General features: G+C 45.8%; 1 protein-coding gene across 3 annotated transcripts; it reads right to left on the bottom strand.

Moving 5' to 3' along the window:
- Window positions 1-7,085: 7,085 nt before the first annotated feature.
- On the bottom strand, window positions 7,086-17,661 carry LOC142817245 (uncharacterized). 3 transcript variants are annotated; one of them, XM_075894305.1, is made up of 6 exons: window positions 17,465-17,661; window positions 13,424-13,536; window positions 12,280-12,348; window positions 10,986-11,021; window positions 7,846-7,911; window positions 7,086-7,281 (listed from the first exon to the last, which is right to left on the bottom strand). In XM_075894305.1, the coding sequence occupies exons 1-6, from the start codon at window positions 17,559-17,561 to the stop codon at window positions 7,186-7,188; spliced, it is 477 nt and encodes a 158-aa protein (XP_075750420.1). In that variant the 5' UTR covers window positions 17,562-17,661; the 3' UTR covers window positions 7,086-7,185. The 3 variants fall into 3 exon arrangements, with proteins under 3 accessions (XP_075750420.1, XP_075750422.1, XP_075750421.1); XM_075894307.1 differs by lacking the exon at window positions 17,465-17,661 and adding an exon at window positions 15,218-15,347; XM_075894306.1 differs by lacking the exon at window positions 12,280-12,348.
- Window positions 17,662-18,397: the final 736 nt, after the last annotated feature.

Below are 18,397 nucleotides of genomic sequence, written 5' to 3'. Positions count from 1 at the left end.
TACGGTTCGGATGCTTCCCGAAGCAGAGATTGAGGTTGAAACCCCGTACTTCAGCGGGAAGGTTACGGCTCTATGCATGACGACCCCCCTCCCCTGTACGACCTCGTCATCTGAAACATCGACGGGGTGCGAGGGCCGAATGATCCAGAATGTTTGGGGGAAGACCTGAAGATGGAGCCCCCGCCGACACAGGGACCACGAGATACAGCAGAGAACAATCGCGTGAAGGATTTCACTCGAGCCCAAGGTGAAGCCTGGGCGCAAGAGACAGTGAATGAGAACATCATCGTATTGAATGAGTTTACATGCTGGGCAGCTGCACTTACGTCAGCTCGACCTCAACCGACCGACAGTGTAAAAGTGACGGAGTCGGCCAGCCAGGCCCAAAGTCGTGATATGAACAAGCGGGTGACAGGATCGGTTGAATGTTATGACCCGTTAACGGTGTCGAAAGTGACAACGATGGCTGAGACTCCGCCTCAGATACCATCGGTGGAAAGGGCTCGCCGGAACAAAACGAGGAAAAACAAGAAGAGATCGAGCGAGCACCGCAAGAAAGGACGCAAGCGCAGCTCGAAGTACACGGGATAGGTTTTGAGGTCGACTCGAAATGTGTTTGACAGTGCTGAGTGCAATATGTTAAGTTAATGTGGTTGTTGTCCTGTGTCACAACTGTATGTCGAGTGAATCAAAATGTTTGTTGCAGTGATGTGATGTATAGTATTGTACAATTGTTGTAATGAGAGAACTTTGTACATTTGTATTGTTTGGAATATGTGATGGAGCGTTGTACTCATGTACCTGTGGTTATATTTCGTGTGTTGTGAGATTGAATTACAATGTAGAATTGTATTGAGTGATCTATTGTGAATGTGACGTGTCATGGGCGACGGACTATGTTACAGTCTTTGAGAGTGTGGGGACTGTTCGCGTTCGTTTGTGTGGTTTTGAATATTATGAGATAATATTCTTAAAGTGGGGGGCAGTGTCACAAAACGAGCGCTCAAAAAAGGGCGCGCCACCAAATTCTCGCGACGAAACGCCGGAGTGACGCCGCGAGGTCAACAATAAAAAAAGAAAGAAAACAAGCATTCAAAGACTCCCCGGGCACGCGTCCCTCTCCCCTCGGAAGGGTATACATAGGTTCGCCGACGAACCTCCTCACCCCACATCGGCGGCCGAGCAGGCCCTAGAAGATTCTCGATGGAAAGGGGAGTGGTGATGCCGGGTTGCGTCATCCGTCGCGGACGGCCTTCGAACCGTCTCGCCCTCTCCCCAGCCTTTGCTGCGTATCGCGGCGACGAAATGATGAGAACTTTCTGGAATCTCGCGTGGAAGGTATTTAATCGAGCAGCTGAGATGGGAGATCACGAGAAGGAAGTTAACGCCAGAGTGCGTAGGGTATCCCGCCGCGTCTGTCGGTGAAGGCTTTGTCCTTAGTGACAAAGCAGGAGAAGAAGAAAGTATGCGCCAGAGTGCGTAGGGTGTTCCGCCTTGTGGGCGAAGCCTTTTGTCTTCCGTGACAAAGGAGGAGAAGAGGAGGATTTCCACCTGAGGGCTGACGACTCGAGCTACAGGCAAGAGCGTGTGTCTACCGCTATCGAGCGAAGACGTGTGGCAACAGCTGCGAGTGTGAAGCCGACATGTTTCCGGCGAAGAAGTTTGAAGCTTGGAGTGCGGCCAAGTGAAGACGCGAGGTTTCCTTGAAGAGAAACTTCGGGGGCAGCGGAACGACAACAACGCTGGACTTTGAGTGAGTGATTCTCGGAAGAGTATCATTCAGACTTCTGTTCCAAGGACTTTGGACTGAATAAGTTTCCTAACTCTTTAGTCTTTAAGTGTCTTGGTTGTTCGATGCATGCGACTGCATTGTAGTGCGTATTGTTGTCTGTGTCCGTTGTTTCGGGTGTGGCTGATTGTACTGTGTAGTACATTGTTGATTGGTGACATATTGTATTCAACAATTGTCGAGTGTGCATACTTGTGTATCGTTTTTATCTGCCATTATTGAGAATATAATTTTGTTTTGTTTATCAACTCTCGGCTCTGACTTGTTCTTTGGGCCACAGCCGGCGTCCGCTGGCGCGCCAAAAAGGACCACTTCTAAATTGTCCACGCTTTCGTGGTGCGGTTCGGGGGGCCGATACCTCGGCCCTTGGAATTAGCCCACCGATTGCCTCCCGAATTAACGGGACCTGTGACACATGGCCTCTCTTACGTAAAAAAATGTTAAACGAAGCTTTTATCAAAGGGAGTTCGGCGATTTTCCTTAGCGGCGGAAGGCAGTACTCTCGTCCCCAGTAATCTGTAGTTACGAAAAAAAAACTGCATATATGCAAGGTTGTCGCAGTCCACAAAGTAATAAACTTTATCTCTATTAATAGTTCCTTTACTGCGTAATGCGCTCATAACGTGCGTTTAACCGAAAGTAAATATGCGTACAAGTGTATACCATGTCTCGATAAAAGCCACCGTGTCGCCATTTTGAAGAAGTTATCCAAGTCCGTGCCTGCGCGCTCGCCTCCGCGTGATTACGTCCGCTTCGTTCTCGTCGCTGCTTAGGCACTGCAGCACGTGGCAAGTTCCTACGATGAGTGTTTCGCAAGGGTACCGACATCCTCCCAAGCCTCCTCACCTGCCTGCTCTTAACCCCGTTGAAAAGCGCCTGATAGCCCCACGTCTGCCATTTGTGAGCGACAGACATTTTCAAGGCAGCGGCCAGTATGGTATAAAAGGGGAAGGCGGTTAACGTGCCCATTGACGTGGCCAACACTGTGCAGTACCGGCTGCCGAATGTGCCTGACAACACTGCCTTCGAAGTACACATCATGCGTCGACTCGTTAACAAGCCTTCCTAAACAGAGATGGTCGCGCCCAGAAATGCCCCGCGCACCTCCGAGCAAGCTCCTCTGACATTATTCACTTTGTGGATGTGGTGGTGATTTGTTTTTATTTAGGTGTGAAGGTACAGCTGCTGAGACGACGACGACAACTACAACAATGACAACGAGGGCGAAAACGACAGCAGCAATGACAACAACGACCAAACGACATCGACGACGGCGAAAATAACGGCTGAGTCAACTGAACATTATCTCATTTATTGTAATAGAATCTCTGCCTTACGTAAAAACACTTTAGGTGCCGTTTGCCACCTTCTCGGAATAGATTTGAATGCTCAAAATGTGCTTTTTTTCGGGGCTTTGTGTCTAGGCCACAGTCACGGGAAGATGGTTGACGCATTGCAGGATTTTGTCAAAAGTTCAAAGAGGTTAAAGTGTTGAAATCATTGTTCGGTAGATTTTGAAATTTTCAAATTCATATTAAATCAAATACGACGCTTTATTGCATTACACTACAGATTATTTACAATTCAACCATCAAATTCGTCTTGTTGCACATTTCTTTTATTTCTCGTAAATAGGTTAATTTTAATCTGTTATTAAAGACGAAATTCATGAATACTATCCAGTTCTTGGCCAATCCCCCAGCGTGGGTACGCGCCCCACCGTCAAGGATCTTGACTCGACTTGGCTGCGATGGTGGCGGTGTTACGCTGTTGGAGCGTGCTGCTGTCGCGAATAGCGAATAGATGGCCTGCTCATGGCGTCACGGACGCAGTTCCTGGAAGGAATTGGTGCTCCACAATGGCTGCTTCGATGACAACATTTCCGATGGAGGCGGAAATGTTGTAGGCCCGTGTGCTCAGATTTGGGTGCACGTTAAGGAACCCCAGGTGGTCTAAATTTGCGGAGCCCTCCACTACGGCGTCTCTCATAATCATATAGTGGTTTTGGGACGTTAAACCCCACATATCAATCAATGCTTCGATGACAAACAAGTTTCTTTTATGTGAAAACAGGAACGTCTGTGTGAGTGAATAATGAAGAGATCTGCATGTGATGTGTTGATAATGTGGCATCGGAGACGTGGTACCCCCCATGCTGGTGCTCCAACATGGCGCTTTCAGTGACGTTGGTGCAAGCCATCTTTAGCTTTCGGACTGAATATATATATCGGCAATATATACCAAATTTCATTTTCTTCCATATGCACTAATCCTGCACTACCTATTACATCTTTTTCACCGAGACAGCTATTAAGCATTATTCATCTACAGTCGCTCCAGTTAGAGCACTCTCAATTATTTATGTATACGCTTCAGGTGACAGTTACTAGGATCACTGTCAACAGAACAAGTAAAGCTTACATTGCCGCCGAGGACGACACATATACAGGAGCTGTGCTCTTTGGTTACGTTTATAACACTTAATTTAATTGGGACTAACTAGTGAGTTAGATTTACTCGCAAACTCTGGCATCAGCACCCTAACTCCCCATTAGGTACTAATGGGAAGGGTAAACTGAACTGGGCGTGCACGTTTATGACATCAACTAAAGGGAGCTTTAACCAGGCGACCTTATTTTATTCAATTTGTTTCTCCTACTGGCTATAGTTTGCGTCTGAGTTGATTAAGTGGGGACACTGCTAATCCGTTTAGTTTAGCTCAAGGGATTCTTTTTACTCCCACTTCACGGGGAACCAAGAACATTGCAGAGACGTTGGTGACAGGCAAATGTGAATGACCCCAGTAGCTTGTCTGAAGCCGTGATCTCATCGGACAGTAGATCCACGTTTTATCTCATCCCTAATCCGTGACAATATGACTGGGAACAAGAAAAAAAAAAGAAACGCTTGTTAATCTTAATCAAGCCGTTGCTGCCATTTTCGCTCCCTCGAGCTTTTCGCGCGACGTTTCGCTCGTATATATTGTTACGAACGATTAGGCTTAGATGACTGCACTTCAATTATTGTCAGTCACTCAGTTGACACGTACCTTAGATGACCGAGGTTATTAGATATGTTTCATATGATAGCTTTTGATTCGATTATACGGTATGGAGACACTGCGTACTTGTTTTTTTTTTCATGCCAACTCGAGATAGGTGATACGTACATTACAGGCACTATTCATCGTATGTGGAAGCTCCAAGATTTATAGATTATTAGGAGTAGTTTTTTTCTCAAATCTCGCAGCAGAAACAACGTCCATGCGCTCCACCTTTATGCGCGCGTGATAGAGAGTGAACAAACGTTTACATAGAGCAAGCGCACTGCGCACCCACGGTGAACAGCCTCCGTATTTCACCCAGCCGCGGGCCTTCAACATATATCATGCCTGTTAAACAGGGCTTTGTTGATTCTTTTATACACGTGAATAGTACTTCAATTAACCGCCTTCCAATAGGCTTCAGGAAAATTGTCAGATACAGTGTGCGAAATAGCCTACACAAAATTTAATAAAATCTCACATGGCGCCTTGCACATTTACCCAAAACGACCCGAAGACGAAAGTGATAAGGGTTGCTGATCTGGCGAGTTGGTCATCCATGAACTCAGCGTGTATCAGCGCAGTACATAAAAGAAAGGGACACGACACAGACGTAGAGAAGGTAGGCGCCTACCTATCTACGTCTGTGTCGTGTCCCTTTCTTTTATGTACTGCGCTAATACACGCTACGTTCACGAAATTCATCTTTTTCTTGTCGATCCGTTGATCCTCGCCCGCCCCTTCCGAAATATTAGATGCGAAGCAGCTCTTTGACTATCCTGCGGAACGCTGTCCCTCCGTACGAACGCACCGCGCACAGCAGGTGTTGGGGCGGTATGAAGTAGGTCACACCGCTGCTGTGAATTGACGTCACGCTCCCCTCGCAGTGCGGACTGACGGCACTCTCTCCCTCGCGTATACCGCGCGCTCGCCTCGGCGCCCGCAGCTGCCGCGTCGTCCGTTCGCCCGCTACACCTGCCGCGACTGCCTCTCGCTACACCCACTCACTAACCGGGATCCGGAGAAAAAGCTGTCCAACCCAGATGAGGAGGACACAAACACGGAACTTCAAGGACATCGAGACACCCTCGATTACTATAGACGAGAACGCATTCGGTACCCTCCACCACACCACACGCTCACACGAGAAGATGCAATTGCGGTGCGTCAACTGCAGGCGAACACATTTCCGAACCTCTATTTCCTCCACATCCTCCATCCCACTTGTTTGTCTGACTAATGCCCTGGCTGTGGAGCGGTACCGACGTTATTTCACGTGACGCTGGAATGTCAGCGTCCGCCTGCCAGGCGCTCTGCCAACTCCTCTCCTATTCATACCCTACAAGACTGGGGGGCCATGCTGCGTGATGAAAGCCCGAGTGGCCAGCGGGTGCTGGTTCGGCGGGCGCGGGACGCAGCAGCGGCTGTTGGAGCTCTGGACTGAGAGCACGACCCGACATTTTTCTATGATTGAAATAAAAAGTTTCTCTCTCGCTACACCGCCGACTTGTCGGTTCACGCGCAATAAACCTGACGCGCGTCTGACGTACGCGTTGAAACATGTGTGTACGTGTGACCTACAAGACCTACGCCAGCCATCGCTTCAAACGAATCTTCCAGCGCTCACCGCAGCACCCACGCTAGCGCCGTTCAACCCGTAACGCCACCCGTGCGCAACGCTGCTGCTGCTTCGCATCCCGTAAGGGTTTCCTTCGGGGAGATGGTCTAAGTTTTTTTTTATCTGCACTTAACTTGGTTTTCTATTGCCTCCGAGATCTGTGGCATTACCGGCTTTCTGCACGGCCTCAGCGATCTGTCAACCTTTGACCAAGCGATGGCATCTTGTGATGATGTAATCTTACAATTACGTCATGTCGTGTTCACAAATTTCGGTCATCTCTGACTTCACCATCGTGATGATGCACGAATTTTTTCATCACTCTTGTTGACGCTGACTGCAACAACGATCAATTTTGCGTTTGAGGATGCTCTTAATTGCTTCTGATTGCTGTGGTTTCGCATCCCAAAACCATCATGAGGAAGCTGCAGTGGAAAGTTTCTGTAATTTTGACCATCTGGTCTTCAACGTACACCTAAATTTAACCTAAATTTAAGTACACGGGCCTCTATTATTTGCGCCTCCCTCGAAAATGCGGCTGGTATTCGACCACGTGACTTTTGCGTCAGAAGTCGAGCACCGTAATCAGCTTCAAAAGAGCACCGCGGTTTCATAAGGTAGGATTACGACGTGCGTCAGAAGTCGGTGCCTTCATGGCGTCAGCGCCCTCTTTATTTCCAAGAAGTACAATGAACCTTTTATTGCTCTGAGATGACTCCCATTTCGACGTGACTCTCAGCCGAAGGAGAGGGCAACCCAACGTGAGTACGTTGCAAGATCGTCGATTGCTGTGATGGGGCTGTCCAGGATGTCAGTTAGACCGGCGCACATCTGACAAAAAGAGAGAAAGAAATTGCGAAACGACAGGAACGTTACCGCGACATCGTTGCGTGGGACACGGTCAGCAATGTTGCTAAAGGCGTAAATGGGTACTTCGACTTCGGCATAATTTAGGAAGTACTTGTCTCGACTTTTGGCCTCGTTGTATTTAGGCACTCGGAATTGAAAGCGACTGCGTACGAAACAAAGGACGCGCACGTTGAAAAATCGCAGTTGAGCTGCAAGGAATGTCTCGTTCTATTCTGTACGTAATCTCGTATCCATTCGGGTAGTCCCGCATATCTATTCAGATTATCTGACGGGTTATTAGGAACTAACGCCAAATCAGCTATATCTGAAAAGTGCAGATATAAATAAAGGGACAAGTTGGTATTGAGAACTGAATGAAATAACTTGTTACGCGTTTCTATACTTCTAGCGGTGTAAAAAGAATAGAGTCATCGATGTCAACGATATTATGCTTCTGAATCCAAGCGTCAGTAAAGCGACATTTTTTACTTGAACAACCACCTAATTTTCTGCGAAGCCGTGAAGTAGTATGGTAGTATGCCTTACCATGCCGTCAAACACAGCCTGTCTAAAATCTTCTGTTACGTTGAGGTAGGTGTAGAAAGGGCCGACCTGGGCAAAGTATACAGTTGAGACGTTTTCAACGTTTTAATTTGTGGGCTGAAAGAATAAGGTTGCACAAAAAGTTTCTCAAAACATTGTTTTTTATTCTTTTTTAATGTACCGCTTTCTCGGAGCATTAAGAGTGTGTAAGTCGTGGGAGATACTTCTTCTGCACACGGTCTTGAAGATGACGATGAAAATCAATTCAGTTGATTTATAACTGCAGCACGTTAATAAAACTGCACGACTGGTTGTTTTGAGACTCAGTTCACTTTCCTTTTTATTTATACGGCCAGTAAAAATCAAGAGAATAGACCAAGACACCTACCAAAATAATTTGAAAACACAAATGTGGTATTCCCTTCCCCATAAGACTGAAATCCTGAGACTGATATTGGGCTAAAAAAATATCAGAACGTAAAGCACGCCGTATAGTGTCTTTAACGTTTGAACTGTTTGTAATCAAAATAAAGCCATTCCTGATTGTAACGTGGACTAAAAAAAAATCACTTTTCAATGGAAAAGGATTGGAATCCTGCACCTGTTTGAAATAAACTAAGCTAGATTCGTTAAATTTGCGCTACACCAACAATTGCGATCAAAACAACCAATCCAACATGTCACAGTTTTCGTCAAGTTGCTTTCCAATCGTGCTTTCGCTTGGAAACTGCAATTTTTTCCGAGTTGAAGTTCACTGAAGTACGTGATGGTGAAACTTGAATATAAAGAATAAAATACCAAATTTACTACTTCCTCATGTGTATCATGTGTTTGTTTTCCAGCTTTGTGCTATAGTATCATGTCTTTTATTTTGCTGCAGGACAATATGTTTGAAATGAGAGGGAATGAAAATGAAGTTTTCGGGCACCTTGAACAAAAAGTGTTTCTAAATGGTGCGTCATATTGATTTTTTATTGATATGTTATATAAGGAGATGTTAACGCACAATTATGGCACAGGCTACTCCTTAGCCTTTGAGTGAAACTTAAACACGTATCCTAACGTAAAACATACAAAGTAGCGTATGGAAAATAGAACAATTGGCTACAGATATGCAAAGACACACTTATATGCACATATCACAACAAAATGGTAAAGAAATGTTCGAAAGTCAACGAATGAAGCCTCTGTTAATGTCCCTCGTTAATATCCAGTCCAACCAGCACAAAGCAGCAGAACACACGTCTGGTCCTTATGAAGATGTATTCGCTGGTCTGTACATAATAGTCGACACGTCATTCACTTCAGTACACACATATGATGGATGTCACATGATACTGTGCATAATAAGTACATGTGTTATACAAATTCGTTATTTCTAAGTACTTGTCAGCAATTCCGCTCTCTTGTAAGAATCGTGTCAATGCTTTTAAAGCGTGCGACTGTAAAACTCCAGTTGGCCACGGACCCAGAAGTGTCTTCATGCGAAAGGGTCCGTGGTCTTATGCCAACAGTTCCGATTTAAGACGGCGTCTCGGTGTGTCATGACGTGGACAGTCTATGAGAAGGTGACATACGGTTATAAAACCAGCTAGGAAGCTAGAAAGAAGATGATTGCTGACGCATTTTTTTTGCTTTTTCGAATGCCTTCAATAGACGCCAAGAACAAGTAAACGCTGCCTACAGTTCAGGAAAGTGCACCTGTTTCCAGGAGGAACCACACGCTCTTCAAGTCTATAGCCTTCACTGCTACGTCACTTAAAAAAAAAAGAACGCAGTCGGCAACTACGAAATCACAAGATGGCGATAAACTTGTGGAAACTCATCGCAACACCGTTCTTTCGCTGCCATTTAGATTACGTTTGCGCAGCCACTTCAAGCCCAAACGCAATGCTTCGATCCATAAAAGCCCCATTTAACTTTTATTCACCTCCCGCCGACCAGCAATGGGCCGTCCAGCAGACCCTGTCGGTTCCTAAGTGGGAGACGCCCGCTACGTGCTAAGCGTGTCCTGCAGGAGAAAAATACATATTTTACATTCTATTTCATTCCTTGATACCCACGATAGTGAGCTGCAATAAATGTTCGAAGTATACTAATGGCAGGACGACACTGGCAAAAAAAAAAATGTGGGAGCTGGCTCGATCATATTTTCAATTCCAACAAACCGCATTCTTTTCGGTTTAATCTAAGCCCCGCCGCAGTGGTCTAGTGGCTAAGGTACTCGGCTGCTGACCCGCAGGGCGCGGGTTCGAATCCCGGCTGCGGCGGCTGCATTTCCGATGGAGGCGGAAATGTTGTAGGCCCGTGTGCTCAGATTTGGGTGCACGTTAAAGAACCCCAGGTGGTCTAAATTTCCGGAGCCCTCCACTACGGCGTATCTCATAATCATATAGTGGTTTTGGGACGTTAACCCCCACATATCAATCAATCAGTTTAATCTAAAGTGGACTTGACTCATTAGGTTTGGGGGGGGGGGGGGGCAAAAAGGCCACAAATGTGCCAACGTTCCTGCTTTCGCACGGGGGCTATGTACACAGCCTATCAAAACGTTAAAGCATATCTTTTTCGTAATAGCTTTTGTTGGCGTCTGAATTCATTATTTTTAACATGTTTCAGCCCAGTTAGACGGGCTTAAGTCATACTAGATTTCGTCATTTGAAATGTACGTTATTTTTTTCTCTCTTCATAATGCATGATTTCTGCCGACGTTTCGCTCGCTTCAAATACAAACGTGCCGTCTTGGAAAATTATTGTTCGAACAAAGTATAAACATGAGAGAGTTCATGTATGAGTAACAGTATTAGTACTCGTCATCTCGATTGATATGTAGGGTTTAACGTCCCAAAACCACCATAAGGTTATGAGAGAAGCCGTAGTGGAGGGCTTTGGAAATTTCGACCACCTGGGGTTCTGTAACGTACACCCAGATCTGAGCACACGGGCCCACAGCATTTTCACCTCCATCGAAAATGCAGCTGCTGCAGCTGCAATTCGATCCCGCGACCTGCAGGTCAGCAGCCGAGTACCTTAGCCACTAGACCACCGCGGCGGTGCAGTACTCGTCATCTCAACTTTTTTTTTTGTTTCAATGAAACTCTGAATTGCTTTGAACTAGCTTCAAAATCAACTTCTCCACGTACCTTATTTGAGGCTGCATTGTAGAGACACAGGAAGAGCTGTTAAAGACGAAGAAAAGCATAAGTTGCATGTCGAACCTCTCTGAACTCCCCCCCCCCTCCCGAAAGAAAAATTACATGTGAAAAGATAGGAATTCAGGTTACGTTACAGCTGGCTATTTGAAAGTCTCGAAAGCAGCACACAACTAACAAATAATCAATAACGGTAAATAAAAAGCAGTTACAAACAGCATAAATTACACACAAGGTCATCGGTGCATATACAAATAATTCGTCTGTGTGAATAGCTCCGGATATACAAGCCGTTTATTCATAAGGAAGTGCATCTAGTTTGCGCAAGTTATTATCGTGCACTTCAAGGCAAGATTGCCTTCGAAATGGTATACTTCTTGTATTTTAACTTCGTATTAAACGGCTATGATATAGGAACGCAATGTCGATGTTTATTGTATAGAATGTTCGGGGCTAGAATACACTTGTTTTCTCAATCGCTTACTATTTTTTTACTGTTAAGTACAAGCTTTCCACAGTACTAATTTGTGTAAAACTTCTACTGCGAATTGTACATTTCCTTGATCATGGTAGTCTAAAGAAGTTGTAGATACATCCCACAAGTATTGAAACATTATACCCGCGTTTCCATCAAATGTCGAGTTCCATACAATACTGATTCAGTGCCGAATTGTCGAAATAATAGTACTTCTAAAGAGCCCTTGCCTACAATAGCGCTTATTTATGCTTAGAAAAAAATATGGGAAGGTAGGCTACGTGAGAGCCGGATATCCCAACATCATGTTAGTAGCATACAATACCCACACACAAAAACGAAAAAAATAGGAATAACAAAAGAAGAAAAATTATGTGGCAGTTATCGACAAATCGTCACTGGGTTGCAGGGAAGTAACTCCGAAAGTTGGGTTACAATGGGAACGTTACCGTCACGTACTTTATGCCGGCCTTCACTCCAGTGACGCGTCCACGCTATGACCGCTGTGTGCATGATGACGAATTTCGCAAACATTGCTTCATTTCATGCACAACACTAGTATTGTCACCCACATGGGCATGTATCGCAGAGTACATGCCCATTGACTTACGTTCAAGTCAGTGTCGCAATTATAAACAAAGCGAGGTTGCTGTTGTTGTTACTTGCTTTTGCAACTGTGGCTCACATTCATTACTGTGGATTGTTATGAAGCCGACGGTTAACGTTAGCGGAAACGTTAAAAAAAACGGGTTGATTAAATGTATGATTTTAGTTCTATACAAATACCCATATGTTGTTGATTGGTCGTACCTGTCGCGTTGTCTTCTCTATTATGGAATCTCGACAAACGTTGTAGGAAAGGCAGGCGAGGGCCACAGCCTAAATAAAAACAACACGAAGGCCCAACGTATACATTATGTGGGCATATGCGAAACAGGTAATGAAAAGGTATACATATTTGGCTAAACGGCATTGCCGCACCATTGCGTCCATATTTATTACATGTTAAACTCCCAATCTAACAAATAAAATGCTTACACAATTTATACGTTGCAATTTTAGCCTAAAAACACTATGATATATATCTGACATTCTGTTTGCTATACTACGATATACTTATGAAAGACGTCTCAGTGGGAGGCTCGGGGAATTTCGATCATCCGGCGTTCCTTATCGCACCGCTGACATCGCACAAAACACACAACTCTACCTTTTTGCCTCCGTTGAAAAGCGACCGCCGTGCCTGTGATCCAACCCATAACCTGCGGGTCAGCAGCCGAGCATCATAACCACATTGATTGATATGTGGGGTTTAACGTCCCAAAACCACCATATGATTATGAGAGACGCCGTAGTGGAGGGCTCCGGAAATTTCGACCACCTGAGGTTCTTTAACATGCACCCGAATCTGAGCACACGGGCCTACAACGTTCCGCCTCCATCAGAAATGAGCATCATAACCACAAGATATTGCAATGCGAGGAATTTTCTATGGGATAAGAACGGGTGCTTCCAATAAAAATTTTAGATTAAATAAAAATCGACCTAATACCACATATTAAGGGGAGAATGAAGTCATTTAATGTAGATGGGACAAAATACACCTATTCTGAAAAGGCTACTATAATAAACTCAACGTGCGTTATAGAGCATCGAATAATTTTCTGAAAAAAAAAGGATAGTACGTGGGAATCATATGTAACGTATACATGCATTCGCCTAATTGAAACTATAATTATTGTTTGCTACCATTAACAAATTTTTGGATATTGTTCGTTCTCGGCCGTCCACCCTGGGCAAATAAAAACTCTTTGTTATTGTTTTTTTAATTTGGAGGCAATAACTCATATCCTTGACTTGGAGTGTCTGGTAGCATCACTCGTACTTCGGCGTTCGTGTGCACTGTTGTATTCCCTCAGTAAACGTCAGTTGCAGTGCTGCCAAGAATGCTTACCTTAGAAAACTCCTTCGGGTTGAAATGCTTGGCCATGTCGTCGAGGTGCTTGCGGCACCGGCGTATGAGCGTTCCGAAGACTGCCTTGGTCTCCATCATCCTTTTCGTGTTCGCTGTACAAGCGGCGAGAAAAGATTGAGTAGCGTTAACTAGACAGCTTTAGTTTCACGTACGTAGACGCTTTGCGTACGTATAGAAATTCTACGTGTAAGCAGTGCGCATGCTCAGAGCCTAGTGGACCGCGCGCTGGTCTCACGGACGTACGTGAGATTCGATTCTTTTGCGGCGTTTCTTGCACACGCATAGACGGCCTCTCGCGCGCGCGCTTATAACAAGATAGCGTTTCGAGCCCGCGCAGACGGATTTCGTCGAAACGCGGCGACTGGAGCGGCTCCGCCCCTTCGCTTTTCGAAGAGCAACGAAACGGTCCGTGGAGGCCGAAATGTTGTAGGCCCGTGTGCTCAGATTTGGGTGCACGTTAAAGAACCCCAGGTGGTCAAAATTTCCGGAGCCCTCCACTACGGCGTCTCTCATAATCATATGGTGGTTTTGGGACGTTAAACCCCACACATCAATCAATCAATCAATCAATCAATCAATCAATCAATCAATCAATCAATCAATCAATCAATCAATCAATCAATCAATCAATCAATCAACGAAATGGTTCGCTCGCGCGCTTCGTGACCGGGCTGACCTGCTGCGCGCGCAACACGCCGAGCTACTTACCTTCACAGGTAAGTCGCTTCGTGGTTTATATTTAGTGTACAAGGCACAATGCGCACTAGACTGGCCTGTACTGAGTGTCCTGCTTGGTGGCACCTCCAAGGTGCGGGACTGAGGAGGAGTATACGTACTCGGAACAAGACTAATTGCTCGAAGAAATTTGGACAGTTGTGAAAGAGAACGGCTATAAAATAAGAATCCTTAAAAATGCATCGTTGGGCCCGAGCAGCTGAAGCACATTGATGATCAGTAAAAGGTAGCAGTAGAAGCTACATCATTCACTGCGCGTCGCGTACGTGTAGCTAAAAGCGTCGTTTCAGGTGGCGTGCGCGTGGACTTTTCACGTCTGCGCACGGGTAGTCCCGACGTACATGAAACTGAAACTGCATACTGGAGAGTTTTAGTACTGCGTACGCTGCGTACGTGGCGGCGTTGCGTACGTAAGGACGCCACGTTCTGCGTAGTGCGCATGCGCAGACCGCAACGCGCACGTATCGCGTTACGTACGCAGCCGCTACGTACGCACGCATGAGATGCGTGCGTGCGTACGTATGAGCTGATCGCGCCGCTCTCGAACAAGTTCGCGACAGCGCGAGACTTCGTTTTGCAAAATGGTGGCATCGAAGGCAAGCACCGACCAGCTCTGTGGCTTAAAATATGGCCATAGTCGGGCTATAACACTTGGATTGGCTCACATTGGCTGTCAACAACACGTGCTTCTATTTTGTTCTACCAGATGACGCAACACGCTTCACGCTCGTTACGTACGCGTGTACTACGGCGTACTAAAAGCCGGTTAGTGGCAAACGACGCCACGTAACGCAAGACGCTTGCGTGATGCGTACGTAGCACCATTCCGCAGTACTAAAACTCTCTACTATCTCGACACGGTCTTCAAATCATTTGTAGTGTAATAGAGCAGGTGCACCGATGAGTATACGCGCCCGTGAAGAAGGTGACGAGGACCGACGCTGGGGAGCCTTCGCTGCTCGAAGGCCTTGCTGTGCTTTACCGCGCGATCACTCACTCTTCACCAATACACGACATCGTCGCATCAATAACTCTTACCAGTAAACCTCGCCACGTTTGGTGTAGATGCGACTGGAACACAACGCGAATCCACTTCCAAACAAGGACACTTGCTTCCGACCGTGTGATGTCATGCAATGTATGCAACGTGTTCATGCAAGGCTCTCATTTTCACTGCGTTTAACACCCGTGTGAACTGTGGCGGCTGCATTTCCGATGGAGGCGGAAATGTTGTAGGCCCGTGTACTCAGATTTGGGGGCTCGTTAAAGAACCCCAGGTGGTCAAAATTTCCGGAGCCCTCCACTACGGCGTCTCTCATAATCATATGGTCGTTTTGGGACGTTAAACCCCACAAATAAATCAACACCCGTGTGAACGACGCCCTATTAGTGAGGCAGTAGTATTACGCTGCGGATGGACTTCTGTTTATCAGGGGATGTTCAAGACCGATCAATGCTAATAGAACGAAGTACGACGTATGTTAGCTATCTTGCTTGTCACCACCGCGAGAATACAGTGACGAAAGTTTGTATCGTACCATCGAGATATATATGGTTCTACACATGCGGCTGCAATATTGCCGCACATGCCCGTTTATTTTTGTATTTTCCGTTGCCGTCCGTGCCAGAATGTCTGAGAGTATTCCATATTTAAACGTTAGTCCCCCGGGCTAGGACGAATTTTGCAGCAACTAAGAGGCTTTTGTTTCTGAGAAATCCGTACGGATTTCGTTGTGGCTTCGTGCGACAAAGGGGTGGTTGTTTTCTTTCTCCTTCGTAGCATTCGATATTATTTTAGGATCATCTGTCAGGCTTGAACACGCAAACGTGAACAGCGCAGTTAATTCTCGAATGAACACGGCCACCAGTGATAATACTCGAATGTTCGATGCCAAACGTATAAATACTGACGCTCCTTGCCACAGTTCAATTTATCGATGGCCGATGCTCTATTTGCCGATATTAGTGTATAGTGTGCATTCCTTGCTGTAATTAGACTTTCAGTTTCCTAGCTGCAAGTTAAGCCAAATACAGTTTAATCTTCGATACGCCGACTGCTGTCTTCGACAACGTCACGGCCACATGACAATATTCTTGCCGAAATATGCCTCAAAGAATTGTTTTGGTATCACGCAAAAGCGAAATGCTTTGCTAGGCTAATCGAATAAAAAAAAAAAACTGCTATCCTGCTGAATTGGCGTCGTTCGCTGTCTTTGTGCATCGTGTTTTAGTCCACATTAAACTAACTGTGACGTGTAAAGTTAATAGTAGCCAAAAGTTCAGGAAATATTGCCCCATATGTATTGCCCTAGCCCCGCCGCGGTGGTCTAGTGGCTAAGGTACTCGGCTGCTGACCCGCAGGGTGCGGGTTCGAATCCCGGCTGCGGCGGCTGCATTTCCGATGGAGGCGGAAATGTTGTAGGCCCGTGTGTTCAGATTTGGGTGCACGTTAAAGAACCCCAGGTGGTCAAAATTTCCGGAGCCCTCCACTACGGCGTCTCTCATAATCATATCGTGGTTTTGGGACGTTAAACCCCACAAATCAATCATTATGTATTGCCCTAATGGCGAAAAAAAAGTGGGGGGGGGGAGAGGGGGGCAAGCAAAGCTTGGCGTGTACGTGCACCATACAGTACTTTTCCTTTACCATGTGTAAGTAAAAATGAAATAAGATGAGGCAAAATGACAAGCATTCTTGATAAAAGATTAGACTGCCGTATCAAGAGCAGCTGATAGCCGACAAGCCCACAATCAAGAGATTGGTGATTATTAGAAAACAGCGCATACAAATGAGCACGTGACCAGAGCACCTTTGAAGGTCGCATCTGTTTACACTCAACAGCATTGCCATGCTCAGCTGCAATAAATTGATTGGTGAACATCTGTCATAAATCTAAACATAGTGGAGTACCAAGTGCTCTAAATCGTTAACTAATTTTTGCAAACACAGCGCTGTGCCTGACTGTGATAGCCAAGTTAGGGACGGCTTAATGCTCTCCCATAGTTAAGTACGCAGTACTCGTAATCGTTAACCCCTTTCTCTATACACACCAACAAGATCATTTCGAAGGCCGCTCAGCGTGGGGCCCACTGGACGGCTTTAAGATCTCCCGTAGTCGAGTGCCAAGTACTCTAAGCCGATAAAAACTTTTACCTGGTGGGTGTTCTGTGCTTTTACTATATACACAGTACACCGTATTCTTAGTCATCGAACAATTGTTCTACTACGATTCGGAAACTGTTGCGCCGGAAAGGTGAGCGGTATGTCAATAAGCGATGTCTCACGTATGTGGAAGCCATTGCAGCTCCGTGCTTCACGGAAGGTGAACGCCGCCGCAAGGAAGAGGAGAATGCAGAGCCCTTTGGTCACTGTGATCCCCATCTCTGCGCGCAAGGCCGGGCAAAGGCAGGCAGTATGGTGACGGTAGAGACGTATAGCATATGAAAGTTCAAACAACCGACGCGGAGAAAGGGTAAAAGCACGTGAGCCGTCCTCTTCATTTACTCATGTTCGTGCTCCCTTATATTTCTGCAGTATACGGGTAACCCAGCTATGCTTGACCAGATTATTAATAGTGTGACCACTGCGACGGCCTACATACGTTATGAGCAGACGTTTGCATTGACATTGCCACTATGTTGAAAATTTGAAAGATAAGTTAATGCAGTAGTGGGAAACACGTGCGGCCGACGTGTAGCTCCAGCTGTTAAATAAGGGCATCATCGAAGTGTGCGTTTCAGCAACTACTACGGCCATCGCGTGAGACAGCTTTACATGCCATTTTTCTCCTAAAATACTTCACTGATTGTGGCGACGCGTGGCAGGCAGTTCATCGTTCTTAGAAAACTCTTATTTTTTCGGAGGTGCATGCGTTCGAGTGATTGAAACTCAAACAACTGACTGAAAGAAAAAAAAACAACAACAAATAGTGTAATTTTTGACAGACCTTGCTCATATCATGATCAATATTGCCACGCGTGCTACTTTCTTTTGTTTCTCAAAAGCTCATTTCTTTATTTATATGTAAACACGGTACATGTTATTACCAACATCCGGCGCAGGTCTACCGGAACGTATGGAAAGCTTCGCGTGTCAGTAGCGTAGCCATTTTTTTAGGGAAGAGTGGCGTTATTCGTGCTTTATGTATGTTCATACGTGCGTTAATATTCGTGTGCGTGTATAGCTAAGCTTGACTCCCCCCCCCCCCCCTCGCACCC

This window comes from Rhipicephalus microplus, chromosome 5 (genome assembly GCF_043290135.1).
Source record: "Rhipicephalus microplus isolate Deutch F79 chromosome 5, USDA_Rmic, whole genome shotgun sequence".
NCBI lineage: Eukaryota > Metazoa > Arthropoda > Arachnida > Ixodida > Ixodidae > Rhipicephalus > Rhipicephalus microplus.
Note: the sequence above shows the minus strand (reverse complement) of the source record. Positions and strands in the feature narration are given on the sequence as shown.